This window comes from Schizosaccharomyces pombe, assembly GCF_000002945.2.
Source record: "Schizosaccharomyces pombe strain 972h- genome assembly, chromosome: II".
NCBI lineage: Eukaryota > Fungi > Ascomycota > Schizosaccharomycetes > Schizosaccharomycetales > Schizosaccharomycetaceae > Schizosaccharomyces > Schizosaccharomyces pombe.
In genome coordinates this window covers 2672768-2693536 of record NC_003423.3, presented here as the reverse complement: position 1 = coordinate 2693536, position 20769 = coordinate 2672768, and the positions used below count along the sequence as shown (strand labels likewise).

General features: G+C 36.8%; 11 protein-coding genes and 8 long non-coding RNA genes across 19 annotated transcripts; 8 read left to right on the top strand and 11 right to left on the bottom strand.

Annotated features, from left to right (window-relative positions):
- Window positions 1-111: 111 nt before the first annotated feature.
- On the top strand, window positions 112-1779 carry emp46 (lectin family glycoprotein receptor). The gene has a single exon (NM_001022022.3). The coding sequence runs from the start codon at window positions 365-367 to the stop codon at window positions 1517-1519; it is 1155 nt and encodes a 384-aa protein (NP_596105.1). The 5' UTR covers window positions 112-364; the 3' UTR covers window positions 1520-1779.
- On the bottom strand, window positions 278-1745 carry SPOM_SPNCRNA.5772. The gene has a single exon (NR_195123.1). It is a non-coding gene; the product is annotated as a non-coding RNA (long non-coding RNA).
- A 35-nt stretch (window positions 1780-1814) lies between the features above and the next one.
- On the bottom strand, window positions 1815-2716 carry rpl2502 (60S ribosomal protein uL23). Its single transcript, NM_001022021.3, has 2 exons — window positions 2609-2716; window positions 1815-2340 (listed from the first exon to the last, which is right to left on the bottom strand). The coding sequence occupies exons 1-2, from the start codon at window positions 2704-2706 to the stop codon at window positions 2013-2015; spliced, it is 426 nt and encodes a 141-aa protein (NP_596104.1). The 5' UTR covers window positions 2707-2716; the 3' UTR covers window positions 1815-2012.
- A 208-nt stretch (window positions 2717-2924) lies between these two features.
- On the top strand, window positions 2925-5121 carry leu3 (2-isopropylmalate synthase Leu3). The gene has a single exon (NM_001022019.4). It carries the CDS (start codon window positions 3191-3193, stop codon window positions 4943-4945), a length of 1755 nt encoding a protein of 584 aa, NP_596103.2. The 5' UTR covers window positions 2925-3190; the 3' UTR covers window positions 4946-5121.
- A 325-nt stretch (window positions 5122-5446) lies between these two features.
- Window positions 5447-5698, bottom strand: SPOM_SPNCRNA.5771. Its single transcript, NR_195122.1, has one exon. It is a non-coding gene; the product is annotated as a non-coding RNA (long non-coding RNA).
- lac1 (sphingosine N-acyltransferase Lac1) lies at window positions 5526-8652 on the top strand. The gene is made up of 2 exons (NM_001022018.3): window positions 5526-5619; window positions 5801-8652. The coding sequence occupies exons 1-2, from the start codon at window positions 5572-5574 to the stop codon at window positions 6905-6907; spliced, it is 1155 nt and encodes a 384-aa protein (NP_596102.1). The 5' UTR covers window positions 5526-5571; the 3' UTR covers window positions 6908-8652.
- smf1 (Sm snRNP core protein Smf1) lies at window positions 6650-7899 on the bottom strand. Its single transcript, NM_001022017.3, has 2 exons — window positions 7651-7899; window positions 6650-7531 (listed from the first exon to the last, which is right to left on the bottom strand). The coding sequence occupies exons 1-2, from the start codon at window positions 7845-7847 to the stop codon at window positions 7492-7494; spliced, it is 237 nt and encodes a 78-aa protein (NP_596101.1). The 5' UTR covers window positions 7848-7899; the 3' UTR covers window positions 6650-7491.
- Window positions 7875-9543, bottom strand: SPOM_SPNCRNA.1544. The gene has a single exon (NR_150433.1). It is a non-coding gene; the product is annotated as a non-coding RNA, possible alternative UTR (long non-coding RNA).
- syf2 (SYF2 family splicing factor syf2) lies at window positions 8697-9701 on the top strand. The gene is made up of 2 exons (NM_001022016.3): window positions 8697-8852; window positions 8902-9701. Exons 1-2 carry the CDS (start codon window positions 8787-8789, stop codon window positions 9523-9525), a joined length of 690 nt encoding a protein of 229 aa, NP_596100.1. The 5' UTR covers window positions 8697-8786; the 3' UTR covers window positions 9526-9701.
- Window positions 9702-9732: 31 nt separating this feature from the next.
- On the top strand, window positions 9733-11537 carry cfh4 (chitin synthase regulatory factor). Its single transcript, NM_001022015.3, has one exon. It carries the CDS (start codon window positions 9777-9779, stop codon window positions 11145-11147), a length of 1371 nt encoding a protein of 456 aa, NP_596099.1. The 5' UTR covers window positions 9733-9776; the 3' UTR covers window positions 11148-11537.
- SPOM_SPNCRNA.5770 lies at window positions 10248-10507 on the bottom strand. Its single transcript, NR_195121.1, has one exon. It is a non-coding gene; the product is annotated as a non-coding RNA (long non-coding RNA).
- Window positions 11538-11846: 309 nt separating the features above from the next.
- On the top strand, window positions 11847-13311 carry SPOM_SPBC3E7.11C (DNAJ domain-containing protein type Caj1/Djp1). Its single transcript, NM_001022014.3, has 3 exons — window positions 11847-11956; window positions 11998-12070; window positions 12199-13311. The coding sequence occupies exons 1-3, from the start codon at window positions 11868-11870 to the stop codon at window positions 13102-13104; spliced, it is 1068 nt and encodes a 355-aa protein (NP_596098.1). The 5' UTR covers window positions 11847-11867; the 3' UTR covers window positions 13105-13311.
- On the bottom strand, window positions 11879-12973 carry SPOM_SPNCRNA.5769. Its single transcript, NR_195120.1, has one exon. It is a non-coding gene; the product is annotated as a non-coding RNA (long non-coding RNA).
- Window positions 13254-14746, bottom strand: fma1 (methionine aminopeptidase Fma1). Its single transcript, NM_001022013.3, has 4 exons — window positions 14548-14746; window positions 14475-14495; window positions 14380-14425; window positions 13254-14319 (listed from the first exon to the last, which is right to left on the bottom strand). Exons 1-4 carry the CDS (start codon window positions 14662-14664, stop codon window positions 13364-13366), a joined length of 1140 nt encoding a protein of 379 aa, NP_596097.1. The 5' UTR covers window positions 14665-14746; the 3' UTR covers window positions 13254-13363.
- Window positions 14747-14771: 25 nt separating this feature from the next.
- Window positions 14772-16318, top strand: SPOM_SPNCRNA.1543. Its single transcript, NR_150432.1, has one exon. It is a non-coding gene; the product is annotated as a non-coding RNA, possible alternative UTR (long non-coding RNA).
- On the bottom strand, window positions 14814-16962 carry SPOM_SPBC3E7.09 (Sad1-UNC-like protein). The gene has a single exon (NM_001022012.3). It carries the CDS (start codon window positions 16918-16920, stop codon window positions 14941-14943), a length of 1980 nt encoding a protein of 659 aa, NP_596096.1. The 5' UTR covers window positions 16921-16962; the 3' UTR covers window positions 14814-14940.
- A 5-nt stretch (window positions 16963-16967) lies between these two features.
- Window positions 16968-20547, top strand: rad13 (DNA repair nuclease Rad13). The gene has a single exon (NM_001022011.3). The coding sequence runs from the start codon at window positions 17180-17182 to the stop codon at window positions 20516-20518; it is 3339 nt and encodes a 1112-aa protein (NP_596095.1). The 5' UTR covers window positions 16968-17179; the 3' UTR covers window positions 20519-20547.
- SPOM_SPNCRNA.5768 lies at window positions 17227-17693 on the bottom strand. Its single transcript, NR_195119.1, has one exon. It is a non-coding gene; the product is annotated as a non-coding RNA (long non-coding RNA).
- On the bottom strand, window positions 17881-20709 carry SPOM_SPNCRNA.5767. The gene has a single exon (NR_195118.1). It is a non-coding gene; the product is annotated as a non-coding RNA (long non-coding RNA).
- Between the last annotated feature and the right edge of the window lie 60 nt (window positions 20710-20769).

Genomic DNA, 20769 nt, shown 5'->3' with positions numbered 1-20769 from the left:
CCATAGTTGCTCAGAAAGCTGCCATGTTTAAATATAGGGAAGTCTAACATTACTCGTTAGGTGACTTTCGAAATATCATCCTTATTTACTACGATTGAGTTGGCGGTTGTTGTCATTTCACATTTACGGAATTTTGTAGATAAACTTTCTGACGGTAACTAATAAACCAAAAATACATCTATTTACTTTGGTTCCCGGTAACTAAAGGATTTAAGGACTGGAGTAATCTTTTTCTATAAGTAATAGAGCAAAAAGTCCCTGGTCTTAACCAAATAATCCTTTCTTTCAATTTCTGTTTCTCTCTCTTTTTTTTGGCATACTTTCACAATATTCATTTATCTATTTTTAAACGAAGTAAAGAAAAATGAAGTTTTGCTCCCTGTTTCATGTATTATCGTTTTGTTGTACATTGGCTTACGCCGTCCCTAAATCTCAGTTTTTGCAACTTCATTCACTAAGTAACGCCATTCCCGTTGAATGGAAATGGTACGGTAGTGTGGATGAAGATTCAGGTTACGTTTACTTAACCAGCAAAGACAGTAATGAAGCACGCTCTGGATCCCTTTGGTCAACTAGCGTTTTACGACAAGTTGGCTGGCAGCTATCGACTTCATTTGTAGCTCATGTATCAGAGAACGAAAACACCTTTTTTGCGATTTGGTATACAAGCGCTGTCGGTTCAGAAGGTCCAGTTTTTGGCGCCTCCGATAAGTGGGACGGCCTTCTGATTTCCCAGGAAATCGATCAAACTGGTAAAATCTTTGTTCGTGGCTATTTGAATGATAAAAGTTTTGAACTTGCTCAGTTTACTGACCCCGATCTTCCGCCCTTTGCTAAATGTACCATTGAGAGCTCTCCTGAGGCTTTGAACAATATTATTCTCAAATACGGTGACCAATCTGGATTAGAGTTATTTGTGAATGACAAGCCCTGCTTTCAAGTAAAAGATGTCATTTTGCCTCAGGGGTATTATTTTGGAGTTTCCTCTCAATCTACGTCTGCAAAAGACTTGGTGGCTTTATCGAACCTCAATATACTTCCTCCAGATACATCTAATAATGAAAATTTGAATCCTACCTCCAATACAAAGCAAAGCGTCGGTGACAATACTAGTCCTCAAACAGTTATTGACACTGAAGGTTTGAACGCAATAAAGGCTGATTTGGCAAAGCTTTTTAATCTAGTAGAATCTCAACGCCAGAAGATGGACTCTTTGCATTTTGCGTTGACTAATGCTTTGGAGCGTTTGAACGATATTTCTTCTACTTCACAGTTCCCAAGTGAAAGATTTAATGCCCTTGAAAAATTGCTACATGATTCTCTATCTGCGCAATCTTCCACTGCAGATGGTACTTCTAAACATTTAGCAGAATTTGAAAAGGAGATAAAAAAGGCAATGGGAAATGCTTACTCGCCATATAACTTGACAAACTTTATGGTTTTCTTGTTATTGGGTGCAATTGTATCCTATGGTATAATGTTGGTTCGTCGTGATCGCAGAAGACATAAATACTTATAGATTCGATTGGGGTGATTTGCCATTAATTTTCAGAAACGGTATAGGCGTGTAAAACGCGCAGTTATGAAGTGGTGTTTTTATACAAAGAATTGCTCATCTGTTTGTGTTTTGACGATTATCCTTTCTTTTGACCGTGGTTGTCCTGTCTTTTCATCATCAAAATTTTTAGTCATACGAAATGCATATTTGAATCATTACTTGCTATTATCTTAACCATCTTATAAATAATATATAATTTTCATATCTTAAGATATACACTTACCTAAAATGGGGGTCCTCTAGTTCCATAACTTAACATCACTATATCTGTTTACAAATTTCCTGTTTTTAAATGTTTTACTAATGCCAATAGGCACGAATCAATTCAATCTCCTCCTACTACACTTCTTAGCAGAAATATGCAGGGTAAAAAAATTATATATTTGTACCGAGACTAGAAAGTACATGATGCAATTTCGGAGCTCAAAAGTGAATTATTAAACTAGTTTTTAAGCTAAAGGAAGCCAATGCGGTTGGCTACATCAAGGGCATCGGCATCGGCAGAAAGCTTGACAAATGCCTTTTTGGTACCATTGGGACGAATTAAAGTGTTAATTTTAACAGCATCAACACTGTAAAGTTTCTTGACAGCATTTTTAATAGTAAACTTATTAGCCTTCAAATGCACATGAAAGACGAGAGTATTGTCATCCTCAATCTTCTTCATAGCAGATTCCGAGTTAATTGGGTTGACAATAATTTTGTATTCATCAAGACGGGAGGCATGGGGAACACTCTTACGAGCATATTTGGGCTTACGGGCAAGCTCGAGGGTTTTGGGGCTAAAACAATTAGTACGAAAAAAAATTTAACTTATTTTTTTATAATCACGTTAATATTCTATAAACTTCGGTATGCATAAGAATTGCAAGCCTATAATGAATTTTCAAGTAATCAATTGGAATAGGTTCTAATTATTCACTTTATCTTTAGAATCTCTTGCCCTAATCATTTAAAATGGTCACTATTCGGCCTGGTTTCACGCCATTCTTAACAATTCTTGGAAAGCTACAGCGAAGCATAGCAAACGATGCAAACAAGTAAACTTACCGACGGAAGGTGGTAGAAGTACGAACCTTACGAGCAACCTTATTGTGAATCCCCTTTTGAACAGTTTTTTGAGCTCCTTTTGCTTTACCAACGCTCATCTTGACTCTATAGTGTAAAAGGCTTCGCTGTGTCTGAAGTACTTCAAAGTTTCCCTAACATTTGAGGCAGTCACTAAACCTACCCTAAGGGTATCTGTTTACCGAAGGAAGCAGGTTTAATGATCTCGTACGCAGATCTCCGATCGTTATCGTTATCGCCACCATCATGTCGAATAGCGAGACAGCATATATGGAAGTTTTTTGTGTTCAGGTAATTTGTCCTTCTCCACAACATCCTGTTTACGTGCTTTTTGGCGGGTAACGATCAAAGAAATCAAATTTTCTTTGTATTTTGTTAAGTGAGATTCATCAATTGGTATTATTATCATTGCAACGGCCTATTTGAAAGACGATCTAAGATTGTTTTGATTATTTCCCTTACGAAATTTTCTATAAACGTTAAGTTTATCAATTTGACTTTTGAATAGTCCTCAAACGAATTAGTTAGTTCGTCTCATTTTGTCCAAAAATCGCTACAGTCTCCATGAAATCTACTTTTGAGGCTGCTGGCCGCGTTGCCAAAGGGATGCTCAAGGATCCCTCCAAAAAGTATAAGCCATTTAAAGGAATTCAACTACCCAACCGTCAATGGCCAAACAAGGTTTTGACGAAAGCTCCACGCTGGCTTTCTACGGACTTGCGTGATGGTAATCAGGCTTTACCCGATCCTATGAATGGGCAGGAGAAATTGAGATATTTTAAATTGCTTTGCAGTATTGGCTTCAAAGAAATTGAGGTTGGTTTCCCAAGTGCTTCTCAAACTGATTTTGCATTTGTTCGTCATCTGATTGAAACGCCAGGTTTGATTCCTGACGATGTTACTATTTCTGCCCTTACTCCTTCTCGTGAGCCTTTGATCCTACGTACGATTGAGGCTCTTCGAGGCGCTAAGAATGCCACTGTTCACTTGTATAATGCCTGTTCTCCTCTTTTCCGTGAAGTTGTCTTCCGCAACAGTAAGCAAGAAACATTGGATTTAGCCATCAAAGGCTCAAAAATCGTAACAGCTGCTACGAAAAATGCTCTTGAATCGAAGGAAACCAACTGGGGATTTGAATATTCTCCTGAAACTTTTTCAGACACCGAACCAGACTTTGCTTTGGAAGTTTGTGAAGCTGTCAAGGGTATGTGGAAACCTTCTGCTGCCCAACCTATTATCTTCAATCTTCCTGCCACTGTCGAAATGTCTACGCCCAACACATATGCTGACTTAATTGAGTACTTTTCCACTAACATTAGTGAACGTGAAAAAGTCTGTGTTTCTCTCCATCCCCATAACGACCGTGGTACTGCTGTCGCAGCAGCTGAACTTGGTCAACTTGCCGGAGGTGACCGTATTGAGGGCTGTTTGTTTGGCAATGGTGAACGTACTGGTAATGTAGACTTGGTTACTTTGGCTTTCAACTTGTATACCCAAGGTGTTTCTCCTAACCTCGATTTCTCCAAGTTGGATGAAATCATTCGTATTACTGAAGACTGTAACAAGATAAACGTTCATCCCCGTCATCCTTATGCTGGCAATCTTGTCTTTACCGCCTTTTCTGGTTCTCATCAAGATGCCATTTCTAAGGGTTTGAAGGCTTACGATGAGCGTAAAGCTGTCGATCCTGTTTGGAAAGTCCCTTACTTGCCTTTGGATCCCCATGATGTCAATTCCGAGTATGCTGCTATTATCCGCGTTAACTCTCAATCTGGCAAGGGTGGTGTCGCATATCTGTTGAAGACCAACTGTGGTCTCGATTTACCTCGTGCTTTGCAAGTTGAATTTGGTAGTATTGTTAAGGATTATAGCGACACAAAAGGAAAGGAGCTTAGCATTGGTGAGATCAGCGACCTGTTTTATACCACATATTACCTCGAATTTCCCGGCCGTTTCTCTGTAAACGACTACACTCTTTCTAGCAACGGACCTCAAAGCAAATGTATTAAATGCGTTGTTGACATCAAGGGTGAAAAGAAAGATACTCCTTCGCGGGTTGTGATCGAGGGTGTTGGAAATGGACCTTTGTCGGCATTGGTTGATGCTTTACGCCGTCAGTTCAATATTTCATTTGACATTGGTCAATACTCTGAACATGCTATTGGTTCTGGTAACGGCGTCAAAGCTGCTTCTTATGTTGAGATCATTTTCAATAACACTTCTTTCTGGGGTGTTGGTATTGATGCTGACGTTACCTCTGCCGGATTAAAGGCTGTCATGTCAGGCGTTAGTCGTGCCTCCCGCGCATTTGCTAAGTAATCTTACCTTATCCTATGTCGAAGACAATACATATTTCTTTTAAAAACTATTACTTAAAAACATGGGTTTAACGGCTTACAATAGACTGGAACATAAAATGAGTTGGACCTTTTTTTTTGGTTGAAAAATATTCTATATTTATAAATTAATAATATTTAATTCTATCATTTTTCTAATCTCTTTTTGTTATATTTGATTTATGTAATGTCTCAGTGTATATATTTGGTATGAAAGATTGTAATCTTGAATGCCTAGTAGACAGTATTTAAGGCTTTTTTTATATACTGGTTTATGGAATATTAAGGTTTGCCCATATTCGATTTTATCCAATGTTTTTGCTGCTGAAGAGGTTGGAATGCAATTGAGTCTTGACATTTATTACTATATAATTTCAACTTGTTCAATAATCATATTTAAGTATCTTGTTTTTCTTTAGACATATAATTTAGTTGTTTTAAACAATTTAGGTATGTGCGAAATTTTCAAAAATATTGCCTGATTTCCATCCCCTACCAGCAATATGCTCCTGAGGTACCAGTCTGTAGTACAAATACCATTGTTGTGCTCATGCGAGCATACCAGCACCAAACAACACCCACAACGCAGTTTGCTGGTCCGAATCAATAATGGGTAATAATACCTCGAGAAGAAGTCAATCTCAAAAATTCAAAAACGTAAGTTCAATTTGTCGTTGAAAAAGTGAGTTCTTGGTAGGATTACTTGTAAATTGAAAATTAATCAATTTCTGAGTGTTTAACATATGTATTGAGTTAAATTTCTTATTGCAAGAATTTATATTTTAGATATTTAAAGCATATAATCTTTTCAAGTTAGCTAATTGCCTTCTTCATCTAGATTCCAAGCATTTCTGCTGGGTCGTTTTCGACGATGCCAGTCCAGCATAGAGGACGACGAAGAAGGTCGAAGTCTATCGTTGGTCGTGCTGCTCAAAATGCTGTCCTTCGTAGTAAAGAGAAAACGTGGATTGTACCTCTCATTCTCTTAACTTTGCTCGTCGGCTGGTATTTTGTTAATCCTAATGGTTATATTAAGTATGGAATTTTCCTTAGTTATCCTATCCCCGGTACCAACCCCGCTCAGTATGGTAAAGGACGTTTAGACATTGCCTTTTGTCTTTTTTACGCTTTATTCTTTACTTTTTGTAGAGAATTCATAATGCAGGAAATTATTGCGAGAATTGGCAGACACTTTAATATTAGAGCTCCTGCAAAGCTTCGTCGCTTTGAAGAGCAAGCTTATACTTGTCTATACTTTACTGTAATGGGTTCTTGGGGATTGTATGTTATGAAACAAACTCCTATGTGGTTTTTTAATACAGATGCTTTTTGGGAGGAATACCCTCATTTTTACCATGTTGGCAGCTTTAAAGCATTTTATTTAATAGAAGCAGCCTATTGGATCCAACAAGCACTCGTACTAATTTTACAACTTGAGAAGCCTAGAAAGGATTTTAAAGAGCTCGTGGTACACCATATTATCACCCTGCTTTTGATCGGACTCAGCTATTATTTCCATTTTACTTGGATTGGTTTGGCTGTTTTTATTACGATGGACACCTCTGATATTTGGCTTGCTTTATCCAAATGCTTGAATTATGTAAACACTGTAATAGTTTACCCTATTTTCGTTATTTTCGTTTTCGTATGGATCTACATGCGACATTACCTAAACTTTAAGATTATGTGGGCAGTTTGGGGAACCATGCGTACTATTAACTCATTTGACCTAGATTGGGCTGCAGAGCAATACAAGTGCTGGATTTCGCGCGACGTAACACTTATCCTGCTCACAGCGTTACAACTAGTAAACATTTACTGGCTTATTTTGATTCTTCGAATTGGTTACAGAGCTTTTACAACGAACGATACTCATGACGAACGTAGTGAGGATGAGGACGAAGAAGTTTCCGATGAAAAATCGTCCGCTAAAAAGAATGATTAGTTTTTAATTTTCGGTTCGGTAAGCATATACTATAATTTCTCCTGCCATGGCACATGAGACATAAAAGTGTTAGTTTTACTTTATTAATTGAAGTTTGAAACACACTTTATATCATGTTTACTGTTCATAGTTATTTCGTTGTACTGTTTTTTTTTTCAGGCTACATAGAGCAAGCGAGAATATTGTCAGTATCCGATTACTCGATAAAACAAATGCATCTGCCGAAATAGATTTTTATGAAGAAAAATTGGATGTGAGAAAAAATTCTACAAAGGTGTAAGGTTATATCTCTTTGTAGCAAATTATTAGAAACTTCAATTCTAATTAGGTCACTCCATGAAAAGTATATATACGCATAATTCCAATCACTAACGAGTAATTTTTATGCAAGTACAATATCCAATAAATCTAAGAGGAATGTTTGCACTTTTGTATGGATCCAAATTTATAACCGAATACATACAACAAACGAGGGAGGATATGTTGAGAAGTCATGCGTATGCAACGTTGAAAAACAATCTCAGTTTTTTAATCAATTAAATACAAATTCTTAGCCTTCAGCCTTATATATCGACTTGTCATTATTAAACAGTACTCTCGCCAACCCAAAGGACATTATTGCACCTATTAAAATCACGTTAGTATAAGACAAAAACAAACTAACATGTGTTTCGAAATTGAATTATCATGTGCTATTTAATTCACGATAAAAATTTGAATTCTAACATTTAAAATTTACTAACCTGATCAAAATCTCACCTAAATCTCCTGTTTTTACACCATCGACTAACTCCTCTGCATTTAAAAGTTGCAAATTCATATAACTATCTACAGACTGCAAGGTTCCTTTATACTCTTGACCCCATTTAAGACGAACAAGGACAGGTTTCCCAATAAGACCTTGCAAAAAAGGTTTCGGGTTTACTGGAACAAAAGACATTTTCTTATGGAAATCCAAACCAAATACTTGTTAGGTTTAAGTTGATGTGCTTAGAGATGAAGATGTACGTTTCTCCTGCAAGAGGTGAATGTTCTGCATCTACTTGAGGATATAACGTATTACGGCAAAAGACGTTATCCCATCAATTCGTCAAATCCTGCGACTTGTTCTGTGTTAAAGTGTTTAGTTTTTTGAATGGCAAGAAATTTTCGAAACAAGGGCACTTCTTTGAGTAAAACTTCCCTTTTATAATGGAATGTTTAAACACGGGCACGGGCTCTAAGTCTGTTGATCGCATGTGTCATTGAACTTTCGAATAATTATTTATCTATTTTTAAAGGATAACGTGGATGATCTGATTTCACTGCAGAAATAAGGTAATATGTTCACAGCTAAAAACATATTGTCATTAAATTATTTTTCAATAATGAGATGTTAACTATGCTAGTTGGATTACTGATATCATTCGGCTTTATGTGATCTAAACCCCATATTTTAATGCAGAAAAGTTAGATATGTTTTAGCGGTGAAAGGAGCAAGCTCAAGGTTTTACTTTAAATTATAAAATCATAAAACAATAATCTATTCCAACTGGATTTAGGAAAAAAGATAAGAAAACTGAGAGCAAAGACACAACATGAATCATGATCAAAGGCCTTTTTTTCTTTATTAACATCCTGTAAAATCCGATGAGTTTATAGTTAGGTTTAAAACCGAGCACTTTTCCTTACCTTGTGACATTTGTTTTGTTTTGTTTACAATGAATAGAGCAGTATCCATAGTCAACGTAAATTCATATTGTGAGGTAATTATTTGTTCATACATAATTGTGTAGAGTAAATGCGTAGCACACTACAACAATTAAACTTGATTTCTGAATAGTTGTGGTTTTTTTAAAAATTAGAGGAAAAAACTAAGGGGCAAAGAATTTTAAACACAATGGACTCGCCTTCTCACTCACGTGAAGCACGAGTTGAAAAACTAAAAAAAATTCGTGAACAAATGGTATGTTCGTTAACTACTTAGCTATTTTGTACGGCTAACCAAAGTTTAGAGGAAATCTTCTCATGAAAATCGTAAAGAGGTAGTACAAGAGCATTCACGAATGCGCATTGATCCTGCTTTGGAGCGGCGACTCGAACGAAAACGAATGGAGGCAGAGGAAGAGCTTGCTAAAATCGAAACTGAGGAAGAAGGAGGAGACTTTGAAAGACGAAGAGCTTGGGATTGGACGATTGAAGAAAGCGAGAAGTGGGATCAGCGATTACGAAAGAAAAAGCAAACAATTCAGAATGTGGCATTCTCAGACTATCATTCTCAAGCTAGCAAAGATTACAACCGTGGCATAAGAGATCTGAAGCCGGATTATGAAAAGTATGACAAGGATAAAAAAGAAGAAAAAAGCAAGTCTCGATCCGTCGCTTTATATGACGAAGCAGAGCGTTTGGACTGGGTGTCAAATAAACCTGATAAGGAACACGTCGAACGTTTAGTGGAAAGTATTAAAAAACAAGACCAACGAAGGTTAAAAAATACCAAACGGCGTGGTACAGATGAGGAAGACCATATTACATTTATCAACGAACGTAACAGAAAGTTCAACCTCAAACTTCAGAGATTTTACTCAAAATACACGAAAGATATTAAGGAAGATCTGGAACGAGGTACGGCTCTTTAATCATCTTATGCTTTTTTTATTTGCTTTTACCAGCCTTTCTTGTTTTACCGAAACCCAACGCGCAACGTAAGAAAGTACTCTGGCGTGGCTGGCATATACTGGGTAGGTTGGTTTTACCGAAACCTGTTTATGTGGCTGGATAAAGGATGTCAAAGGTACCTGATGTACGAGAAGTATTTATATTCGAAGATTGCACATTTTCTGGGTAATGAGCAGTTTGAAGGTAAGGTAATAACGACTCTGTGACTTCCATGCCTGCATCCACGTCCATCCCCGAAACTCCTTCGAAGTTACCAGACGCATTGCTGGTTAATTCAGATCCTGCTTCTAAAGTTGATAATGTTTCTGTTAAAATTGAACAAGAAAGCCCTTTAGCTCTTGAAGGAAGTCCGTTACCTACAGTAAGCGATGTTCTTCCAGAGACTAATAATGCACATGAAGAGGTCTCTTCTAGCAGCTGGTCACTTTCGTCCTCTGATTCTATAATGAGCTATGATTCTTTGTCCGACGATGTTTCAGTTTTATCGTTTCTAGATTGTCCCCTTACAACTTTTGAGACTGCACCTTCCATAGCAAGCTTTTCGAACAGTGCAGCTGATGTTAGTTCACACTCTCGTTCTTCTAGCAGCTGGAGTGCAAAGCTCTCTCGGTTTACAAAGCATGCTTCTAAACCTTCACTCTCTTCAAACTCTTCTGATTCCTCATTTTCCAAATCTGGTTCGGAGTCAAACGCTCTTTCTTCTAGAGGAAGTTTTGAACTTGAACCTCATGGTATCCATAGACATGTTAGTCGAGCGAAGCGTTTACTTAGCAAATTTTATTCGAAATTTCACCATAAAAAGGAAGATTCTAGTTTCGATCCCTTAGCTCCTCTTGTTTTTGCGCCAAACACTTCTCGGGTTCTTCGTGTTACTAATGAAGCAAATGCTAGTGCCATCAGTCTTGAAAAGGCAACTAGCCTTTCTTCTCAGGAACAACCCGGCAGCGAAATTAAGAAAGAGCTTTCACTCTATGATCATGAATTTGATCAAATTTTGGACTTAGCTATAAAGGCTAAGAAGGATGGTAACTTGGAAAATGCAATTGAATTTTTAGAATACATAATGCCGGAGGTAGCATCTCAGCAAAATTTTGTACCCTATGAACTTGCCGAATTGTATAAACAGCGAGGAACTAGTCAAGATCTGAAGAGCATTCTTCCCTTGTACATGTTGGCTGCCTCTTTAGGGCATGACAGAAGTTCCTTCCTTGTTGGAGAAGCATTTTTCTATGGAACATATGGGGCGCGAGAGAATAAGCTACGTGCTTTGCAGTACTATCATTTGGCCAATGACAAGGGTAATGCGGACGCTATGCTTGCTTTATGTAAACTATATTTACGAGGTTTACCCGGTCATATATTTCCTAGTTCGCGTCGTGCATTTGAATATGCACACCGTGCTGCGATGCTTGGCCATGCTCCTGCTTGTTATGTCCTCGGGAAGTTTTATGAAACTGGGGTAGGTTGTGTTAAAGACCTAGCTAAATCGGAAGCGGGCTTTCGTGCCGGTCTTATCAATGATTCGCCAATTACTGATGCTGATGCCCTTCAAATTGCTAGTACCTTGGTTCTCCTCCAGTGAAAGAAGAATAAGCTCGTAAACGGAGCGTTTTCCTTTCGCAATGTATAATATATAAACCCTTTGTCTTATTATTTTCATTTAATCGTATTTGGCACCCAATTATTGATGGTTATAATTGGTTTCATTTACGGCGTCTTCCTGGAAACCTTCGCCTGCTGAATCTGTAGTTTTATCCTTGATATCAACTGCAATTCTCGACGATATATGCTCTCATTCAAAGGTTTCGAAAGTACCCATACCAGCATTTGTTTAGTATAAGGTATATCATTTATCATGCATCAGTTGCACTAGAAAGTCGCAAATTTTGTTCTTATTTTTAATACCAATTCATCTGTCATATCTCATTTATATTTAATTTTTTTAATAATGACTCTTTTTTAAAATTCCAAATGCTTATACTTCCGTGGCTGCTAAATTAGATTATATTTCAGTTACAAAATTGATGTAGCTTTGTATAACTCGTACTTTAAGCATTTACTATTATATACCTCACGACATACATTATGCAAGTAAATTTGTTGATGCAGGCGCTAACTGGGAAGGTTTCATAGAACCAAGTTATGCGTTCAATTTAGTGATCTATTACAATTTACAATATTTCTATATGTTTTGTAACTGTTTAGCGCTCATAATTTTATAAAAGTTTATACATTTCACTACGGTATACCCTTTAACTCGCATATACTTACATCGAATTTCACACGTACGTATATCTCACCTATGGTTCAAAGAGTTGTCGATAGAGATTATTATGATATTCTAAACATTTCTGTTGACGCAGATGGTGACACTATAAAAAAATCATATCGGTAAGCATACGTTTCTGTTAATTGTAAGCTAATAAACTTAGTCGGTTGGCGATCCTTTATCATCCTGATAAAAACAGGGAAAACCCTGAAGCAGCTAGAGAAAAATTTCAAAAGGTAAGAATTTATTAAACAAAATTTTGTCTTTTTTACGATTGAGTGAGTTTCTCGTGAAAAAGAGAGCGACTTGCAAATATTTCCTCAACTAGTGTTGGGCGTACTAGAACTGAAATAACAAAGTATAGTTAGCAGAAGCATATCAAGTTCTCAGTGATCCAAAGTTAAGGGAGAAGTACGACAAACTTGGAAAAGTTGGTGCGGTTCCGGATGCTGGATTTGAAGATGCTTTCGAATTTTTTAAAAATCTATTTGGTGGGGATTCTTTTCGAGATTATGTTGGCGAGTTGAATTTGTTAAAGGAATTGTGTAAGATGATTAATGAAGAACCTGAATTAAAAGCTATCGAGGATACTGAGGAGTCTAAAAAGCAACTTCAGCGAGAAGAATCGAAAGAAGCCGACCGTCTATTGCAAGAAAGAATAGACGTATTATGTAAAAATCTTTTGGATAAACTTTCTATATGGACTGAAACCGATATGTCTGATAGAGTGACTGATGCTTTCAAACAGAAAATGCAATTTGAAGCAGAATTACTAAAAGATGAGTCATTTGGGAATGAAATGCTTCATGCGATTGGTTCCACATATGTGCAACGTGCGAACATACTTATCCAATCCCAATCTTTTTTGGGTATCAGAGGTGTATGGGGAAGTCTTTGTGCAAAAGGAACTTTATTGAAAGACACTTGGAATACGGTTGTTAGTGCTGTAGATGTTCAGTCCTCTGCAGCTGCGTTAGCAAAAGCAGAAGAAGGTGAAGAGCAATGGTCCAAAGAAAAAAGAGATGAAGCTGCCCGTGAACTAACTGGTAAAGTTTTATCTGCAACATGGAAAGGAACGCGTTTTGAAGTTCAAAGTGTGATAAGAACTGTGAGCGACAAGATTCTTTATGATAAAGCTGTTCCTCTTGAGAAAAGGATAAATCGCGCTAATGCCTTGCTTATGATAGGTCAGGTATTTCTGAAAGTCGCGCCAAACGAAAAGAGTGACGCTAATTATTTTGAAGACTTAATGAACGACAGAGGTAAATAGTCATTATTGGATTTACGTAATAAAGGTTAGTGATTGTTGGAAATTGGTTCATAGTCGACTACGAAGGCTTTTGATTTGGGTATGCACCTCACATTTTTCAGCAAGTATGTAATATAGTCAATGTGTTTGTACAAGTGTCATTATTCTGGTTAAAGGAAGGAAATCTCATATATAATTCTTTCAGCCTTTTACTTATAAATTTCATATACAAAGAAAAATTTTCTGCTTTTATTTTAATTCATGTTGGGTATATCAAAATTTATTTTAAGGGCCCTCCAGGTGAATTGGGGAGTCTGGCTGTTAAAACTTCACAACCAGTCTCTGTAACTAACAGTGTATGTTCGAATTGAGCAGAACAGCGTCCAGATGCAGTTGAACTAGTCCAATCATCCGGCCAGGTAATGTCTCGGGCGGGACCTAGAGTAAGCATAGGTTCGATTGTAAAAGTCATTCCTGGGCGAGCAATTCCAGGTGCCTTGTTGTGGGAATAATGAGGAATACTAGGAGAACAGTGAAATAACTGGTTGATTCCATGTCCACAATATGTGCGGACGACAGAAATCTGCTTCTCAGTAATGCTATTTGTATGCTTTTCAATAATATTTCCGAATTCCTGAAACAATACTCCCGGTTTTACCGCAGCAATTGCTTTATCCAAAGCAATTCTCGTATTTTCTACAAGGCAAACGAGGTCAGGATTTGCTTTTGCTTTATCTCCAACATAGTAAGTCTCATTTAGGTCACCATGAAAACCGTTATGGTAAAGGGAAACATCAATGTTTACAATATCACCATCCTCAAGTGGCCTTTGATCTGGAATTCCGTGACAGATGATTTCGTTCACAGAAGTACAAACACTTTTTGGGAACGCGTAATAGTTAAGGGTGCTTGGAAAACAATCACGTTCAATGCATGCATTATGAACAATACTATCAAGTTCATCGGTAGTTGTTCCAGGACGGACGGCAGCAGCGGCAGCATCAAGTACCTCTCTACCAAGTCTACATACTTTACGCATACCTTCCTGCTCCTTGGGTGTCAATCTCTTCAGTTTGAAGCTTCGACCTTCAATTTGCTCGCTACGAGAGACTCCTGTCTTCGCATAGTCAGGTCTTTTTATATGTGGAGGAACCTTGCGTATAGGCGAAAGCGGATAAACTGGTTTCAATGAACCTGCGAAATGAAATTTTGGGAAAGGATTGTAAGTTCCATCCTCTGATGAACAAATTAGAAAAACGCTTGAAAATAAAAGCTATATACTTTTGTTGTACGTACCTCTCTTTTCTACATTCGGTGGACGATGAAGATGTTTGTGAATATTCTGGATTACCTAGTGTTAATTTACGTTACACGAAATTTTCTTGTATTACCCAGCTGTTCCTGAAGCATTCCTTTTTTTTTTTGAATTAGTAAATACGTAAACTAACAGAAAAACTAAATTACCTGTCCACAAAAGTAAGATTTAACTCCGTCATTTAGACATTTGGGACATTGCAGTCTGTCAGCTTCATTATTACAATCTATACCGCAACAAATATGTTTTGCAATTTCAGTAGCCATATAAATACTTTGTCTTAAGGGTATCACTCGCCTTAGTTTCTAGACTCGAGAATTTCTAGTCACACTAGTGCTTCGTAGCCGTGAAGTACATTAATGTCGTTGGAACCTATATAACCCAATGCCACTCTTTAAAGTTATGATTTTTGCAAAACTAAAAAAATAACTTTAATATATGCTTTTCAGTTTTTAAATAAATAATTCATTTTTCTAATTTTAATATGAATTTAAATCATTAACTTATGAAAAAATATGGAAGTTTCACAATACATTCTATGATTAGCATACTGAATGGCTCCTAGAATGTATAATTTTATCTTGTTCTCTTTCGTGTATACTGCGTATGCTGGTATTTGGATCTCGCTTTTTTCTTTGCAGTAGTTCAGGTCCAACGGTATAAACCGCTGAGGAAGCGCTAACGCGAAAATCGTTGGCCTTCGAAATATCTTGCTCGTCACGTGAAAAAGGTGGTCTTGAAGCCTCAATAGGGTTGTTTGAAGATGAACGGGTTGTTGGCAGATTTTCTGGAAGCCTCGATACGGCCATATACACTGTTAAAACGATTAGAACCGTGAGTTGAAGCATTAAAAGTCGCTTTTGAAAAGATGATTCTTGATATAGTGAAGTAATTTGACTCTGAAAGTATTCATTTTCTGCAGAAAGAAGCTCAAGTTTAGCTTGGAGAGCAAACAAAGACGGCTTAACGACACTTTTCGACAATTTCGAAATTTCTAATTGAAGGGTCGAGTTCAATTCATGTAATAGCTGCGTAAAATTCATGTTTTTGGCATTGTGCTTACCATAATTTGTTAATATTTTTTCTACAATTTCATCAAATGCCTTCTTCCGTTCTTCTAAGGTAGAAAGACGCTTATTTATGTTTTTGTAAATGCTTTCCTGATTAGAAGGAAAGGTAGATATTTGAGCGGTACTGTAAGAAGATGAAGAAGATGGAGAAATATCGTTAAAAGAGCGAGTTGATGTTGCAGGATATGATTCACTTTTTCCTGTTTCATTTCCTATAACAACAGTGCTCAAAGACTTAGATATCACAGTAGAAGAAAGTAAGGTGTCTGTACTATTCAACTCGACTGATGGATTCTTTCTCACTGGTTTGCTTTGAACATCGGTATCTTCTTCGTCCACAAAAATAGGACTTTCTTGAGGCTTCCGGATTTCATCTGCTTTAATAGCGCTTCCGTCGTTCACTTTTTGTTCTAAGAAGTCTTCATTTGCTTCTTCAAATTCTTCTATCATAGTTTTTCCATAAACCCTAAGTAGGCTTACAGGACAATAAAATTCTGACCCATAATGAGTTAAAAACTCTATTTTAAGATACTTCGCCCAAATAAGAGGGTTCTCAATATGAAAAGATTGAAGAGTCCTTAGGTTTAAGGCCGTAAATGTACCCAATTCCATCCAAGAAGACTCGTATTTTGGATATTTACCGCTTACACTGACCTTGAAATCACGAAATATACTTGAAAAAAATTCGAAGTTGGCAATTTGAACTGTATCGACATAAATATCCTCACAAAGTTCAATTACCACGAACTTGTTTTCAGCGGAACATTTGTTCAGCATATATTTGTCTTTGTTTTCGGTCAGAATCGAAGAAGATCCGACTGCTTCAGGATTTGTTTTAATGACAGCAGCAGCGCAGTCAGTTGAAGCAAAGTTGAATCTTTTTTCTTCTGAGAATGCAACAGTCTTTTCATCTATATTTGAATCAATTGTAGCTGCTGCTGAAGTAGAGGAACCATCCTCAGAAATTGGTAGAGTAACCGAAGAACTAGTAATAATATTAGTATCAATAACTTCCGTTACAGAATAGTTTTGCTCTAGCTTCTTTGAGGATGAAATTGTAGACGTCTCGTTCACCAATGGTGGGCTAATTGAATCTATAAATTCGCTAGTACTTGTTCCATTGGAATATTCATATTTTGACAAAAAATTAGAAGAAATGGTATCACTTCCATTCAAACTCGTTTTTGTGTGAAACGAAGGTTCCTGGTACTTATTTGTGGGAGTGAAATCCCATGTTGTAGGGTTGCTAGCTTCTTTTTCTTCAGATTTGGTAGCAATCACAGAAAGGTACGCATCACATACCAAATTTTCGTTATGCGTATCTGGTGACTTCAAACACAATGCCGGATATTTACACCAATGACTCGTTTGTGGAGAGCAGCAGCATAACCGAAATATAATAAAATAAATTAAAAAGGCATTTCCAAATGCAGACAATCTTCTTTTGACCATATGATTTAGGCAGCCCTATCAGTTTAATGTGGTAATTGGCTCAAGTCAAGTGCCACACACTAAAGTGTTAGCATCAATCATCGCACATGCCCTTGTTTTATCGCTTTGTTGGTAAAACATGTCTTTTATAACGATTTTAATTAAAAAAGAAGAAAAAGGGTAAAGAAAAAGGCTTGCTTTAATCACATTTCTTCGTATAATAATCAAAAATAAAGTCGTCTACAACGAAACTTCTTGACATCGCATATAATATTTTGCAATGGGGGTTTCAGGTCTTTGGGATATTTTAGAACCGGTAAAAAGGCCTGTCAAGCTAGAAACACTTGTTAACAAACGGTTGGCAATTGACGCTTCAATTTGGATTTATCAATTCTTAAAGGCCGTACGTGACAAAGAAGGAAACCAGCTGAAAAGCAGTCATGTTGTAGGATTTTTTAGAAGGATATGCAAACTATTATTTTTTGGGATTAAACCTGTATTTGTTTTTGATGGAGGAGCGCCGTCATTGAAACGCCAAACTATCCAAAAAAGACAAGCCAGAAGACTCGACAGGGAGGAAAATGCCACGGTCACGGCCAATAAACTTCTGGCTTTGCAAATGAGGCATCAGGCAATGCTTTTAGAGGAAAATAATAAAAAAGCTACTGCATTGGCAAATGCCTCGGTTCAAAATGAGAGACAAATGCCTTCATCTATGACATTGGATAATTCAGAAATTAAGCCAGTACTTAATCAAAGAAAAAATTATTTGAAGCCTGATCCATACCAACTACCTGAAATGGACGTTTCGTTTGATAAGTTAGGGTCGAGTTACGACCCTCGAATTATGTCCCAGGATGAGCTTACACAATATGTCTCTAGTTTTACTAAAATTGAAGATATAAATTTATTTGATTTTTCAAATATTGATTTTGACTCTGAATTATTTCAATCATTACCCGATACGGATAAATATAGTATTTTAAGTGCAGCAAGATTACGCTCTCGTTTACGAATGGGTTTAAGCTCTGAACAACTTTCCGAGATGTTTCCTAATAGAATGGATTTCTCTCGTTTTCAAATTGAGAGACTGAAGGAACGTAACGATTTAACTCAGAGATTAATGGACTTTACTGGAATGAATGAGTTTGGACCCTCTAGAGTAGTAAGTGAAAAAAACCGAGAATATATTTTAGTAAAAAACGAAGGTGCTGAAGGTGGATGGGCTCTCGGTGTTATCTCAGGATCTACAAACAATGAACCTATTATTATTGATGATGAGGCTACAAAACTTAGCAGCAATCTTATAGACGAAGACGAGGATGAGGCATTCTACGATGTGCCTTTACCTAGCCGATCTCATAGCATGAACCCTAGAGAATTGGTAGCCGCTAAATTAAAGGAAATAAAAGAAAATTCATTTTCGGAAAATCAGCAATCAGATGAAGCAGATTATAATGTTACTGATGATTTAATACTTCAATTAGCAACCCAGCAATCTCTAGAGGAAAACAAAAAATCAAAAGAGCTGTTTAGTCTTTCGGCTTCTGAGTTTGATAAGTTGAATAGCGAGAAAAAGACGTTTGAAATTTTGTCGACCGATATTCCTGCAGAGGATTCAATGAATTCACTTCTTAACGACGAGGAAAATTTGAAACTTGAACATGTTGGAGATGTTTCCAATGATTCATTAGCATTCGCGGAAAAAAAGCATCCTGAAAATGGGACTTCAATTTTTATGGATGCCCTTCCATCTGCGAGTAGAGAGAAAAAAACCAATGATTTAATTGATCCTTTACCTTTTCAGCCTATGGATTGGGGAAAGTCTATTTTTTTCGAGAAATTAAAGAAACCAACTGAAACATTTATGGATTCTAAAACTGATATACCAAGTGAGGCACCGGATAATTCTAAACTTGTGGAAGATACAAATTTACATACTATTAATGCAACAGTTAATATTGAATCCGATTTAGACGCTGCTAAACCTGGAATTGAAAATCCAATTATTTCACCTCTTCTTCCGGTAAAAGATGATGAAAAAGATTTAGACTTACGTGAACTCAATCCTTTGGAACCCTTTGAGAATATGAAAGAACAAGCTGATGATGGCACAGTTACCAACCCATTAAATGTTTCTAGTGATAAGGCCATGTCAGTGTATTTATTGAGCTCCGAAAATGCTAAGGATACTGGGGATATCAAATCCGAATCAATTGACGCTGTTCTTCCTACTTTAGAGACCAGCAGCCCTTCACTTAGCATTCCAACTGACTTTCAAAAAGAAGCCTCTCCAAATAAAGGAGCTGCTGCCTTGAGTTCGAAAGTAGAGCCTGAAGTGGTTGAAAAACTTTTAGATGAGGAAGAAGAGGAAATGATTATCAGGATGGCAGAAGAAGAAAAGGAATATGATCGGTTTGTTTCAGAACTCAATCAACGACATGAAACTGAAGAGTGGAATCAAGAGGCCTTTGAAAAAAGGTTGAAAGAGCTCAAAAATCAAAAAAGGTCTGAAAAACGTGATGCGGATGAGGTCACTCAAGTAATGATTAAAGAATGTCAAGAACTTCTGCGTTTATTTGGCTTACCATATATCGTTGCTCCTCAAGAAGCAGAAGCCCAGTGTTCTAAACTTTTGGAGCTAAAGCTGGTTGATGGGATTGTTACTGATGACTCAGACGTGTTTCTTTTTGGTGGAACTCGGGTATATCGAAATATGTTTAATCAGAACAAATTTGTCGAACTCTATTTAATGGATGATATGAAAAGAGAATTTAATGTGAATCAAATGGATTTAATTAAGTTGGCACATCTTTTGGGAAGTGATTATACTATGGGACTTTCTAGGGTAGGTCCAGTTCTTGCACTGGAGATTTTACATGAATTTCCTGGTGACACTGGACTTTTTGAATTTAAAAAATGGTTTCAACGTTTATCAACTGGACACGCATCAAAAAATGATGTTAATACGCCAGTAAAAAAGAGAATTAACAAGTTGGTTGGAAAAATTATTTTACCATCAGAATTTCCTAATCCGTTAGTTGATGAAGCTTATCTTCATCCGGCCGTGGATGATAGCAAGCAATCGTTTCAATGGGGCATACCCGACCTTGACGAGTTACGCCAGTTTTTGATGGCTACTGTGGGTTGGTCAAAACAACGAACTAATGAAGTTTTACTTCCGGTTATACAAGACATGCATAAAAAGCAATTCGTGGGTACACAGTCCAATTTGACTCAGTTTTTTGAAGGTGGTAATACTAATGTATATGCGCCGAGAGTTGCATACCATTTTAAGAGTAAACGGCTTGAAAATGCTCTTTCATCTTTTAAAAATCAGATTAGCAATCAAAGCCCAATGAGTGAAGAAATTCAGGCAGACGCAGATGCATTTGGTGAATCTAAAGGATCAGATGAACTACAAAGCCGTATTCTTAGAAGGAAGAAAATGATGGCAAGCAAAAATTCCTCTGATTCAGATTCAGACTCTGAAGATAACTTTTTAGCAAGTTTAACTCCGAAGACGAATTCTTCTTCAATTTCTATTGAGAATCTACCTAGAAAAACCAAGCTTAGTACTAGCTTACTAAAAAAACCCAGCAAAAGAAGAAGAAAATAAGTTTAATAAATTATTTATTTATTTGTTTACTTAACTGGTTGTTCCTATAAAAGAAGTTACTGTAATTTTTTGTTGAGTAAATTTTTTTGAGTTTTCCTGCTGTAACTGTGTTTAGACAAAGTAATTGAGCAACATAGCTTATATTTTGTGATTTATTCGTGTTTTGATTATTTACAATTTTTCTTGCTCTTTGTTACCTTACCTAATGTCACTTTCTACTACAACCTACTTAGCAGCAGTAAAGTAAAAAC

Excerpts from the sequence above, each read along its gene's own strand:
- smf1 (NM_001022017.3), bottom strand. The coding sequence starts at position 7,847 with ATGTCTTTTGTTCCAGTAAACCCGAAACCTTTTTTGCAAGGTCTTATT. Across the intron at positions 7,532-7,650 it reads TTAGGTGAGATTTTGATCAG|GTGCAATAATGTCCTTTGGG; the intron begins GTTAGTAAATTT and ends TGATTTTAATAG.
- fma1 (NM_001022013.3), bottom strand. The coding sequence starts at position 14,664 with ATGGCTACTGAAATTGCAAAACATATTTGTTGCGGTATAGATTGTAAT. Across the intron at positions 14,426-14,474 it reads AATGCTTCAGGAACAGCTGG|AATATTCACAAACATCTTCA; the intron begins GTAATACAAGAA and ends TAGGTAATCCAG. Across the intron at positions 14,320-14,379 it reads ACCGAATGTAGAAAAGAGAG|AGGATGGAACTTACAATCCT; the intron begins GTACGTACAACA and ends TTTGTTCATCAG.
- cfh4 (NM_001022015.3), top strand. The coding sequence starts at position 9,777 with ATGCCTGCATCCACGTCCATCCCCGAAACTCCTTCGAAGTTACCAGAC.
- syf2 (NM_001022016.3), top strand. The coding sequence starts at position 8,787 with ATGGACTCGCCTTCTCACTCACGTGAAGCACGAGTTGAAAAACTAAAA. Across the intron at positions 8,853-8,901 it reads AAAAAATTCGTGAACAAATG|AGGAAATCTTCTCATGAAAA; the intron begins GTATGTTCGTTA and ends ACCAAAGTTTAG.
- rad13 (NM_001022011.3), top strand. The coding sequence starts at position 17,180 with ATGGGGGTTTCAGGTCTTTGGGATATTTTAGAACCGGTAAAAAGGCCT.
- rpl2502 (NM_001022021.3), bottom strand. The coding sequence starts at position 2,706 with ATGAGCGTTGGTAAAGCAAAAGGAGCTCAAAAAACTGTTCAAAAGGGG. Across the intron at positions 2,341-2,608 it reads ACTTCTACCACCTTCCGTCG|CCCCAAAACCCTCGAGCTTG; the intron begins GTAAGTTTACTT and ends TAATTGTTTTAG.
- SPOM_SPBC3E7.09 (NM_001022012.3), bottom strand. The coding sequence starts at position 16,920 with ATGGTCAAAAGAAGATTGTCTGCATTTGGAAATGCCTTTTTAATTTAT.
- leu3 (NM_001022019.4), top strand. The coding sequence starts at position 3,191 with ATGAAATCTACTTTTGAGGCTGCTGGCCGCGTTGCCAAAGGGATGCTC.
- emp46 (NM_001022022.3), top strand. The coding sequence starts at position 365 with ATGAAGTTTTGCTCCCTGTTTCATGTATTATCGTTTTGTTGTACATTG.
- lac1 (NM_001022018.3), top strand. The coding sequence starts at position 5,572 with ATGGGTAATAATACCTCGAGAAGAAGTCAATCTCAAAAATTCAAAAAC. Across the intron at positions 5,620-5,800 it reads AATCTCAAAAATTCAAAAAC|ATTCCAAGCATTTCTGCTGG; the intron begins GTAAGTTCAATT and ends TTCTTCATCTAG.
- SPOM_SPBC3E7.11C (NM_001022014.3), top strand. The coding sequence starts at position 11,868 with ATGGTTCAAAGAGTTGTCGATAGAGATTATTATGATATTCTAAACATT. Across the intron at positions 11,957-11,997 it reads ACTATAAAAAAATCATATCG|TCGGTTGGCGATCCTTTATC; the intron begins GTAAGCATACGT and ends TAATAAACTTAG. Across the intron at positions 12,071-12,198 it reads CTAGAGAAAAATTTCAAAAG|TTAGCAGAAGCATATCAAGT; the intron begins GTAAGAATTTAT and ends AACAAAGTATAG.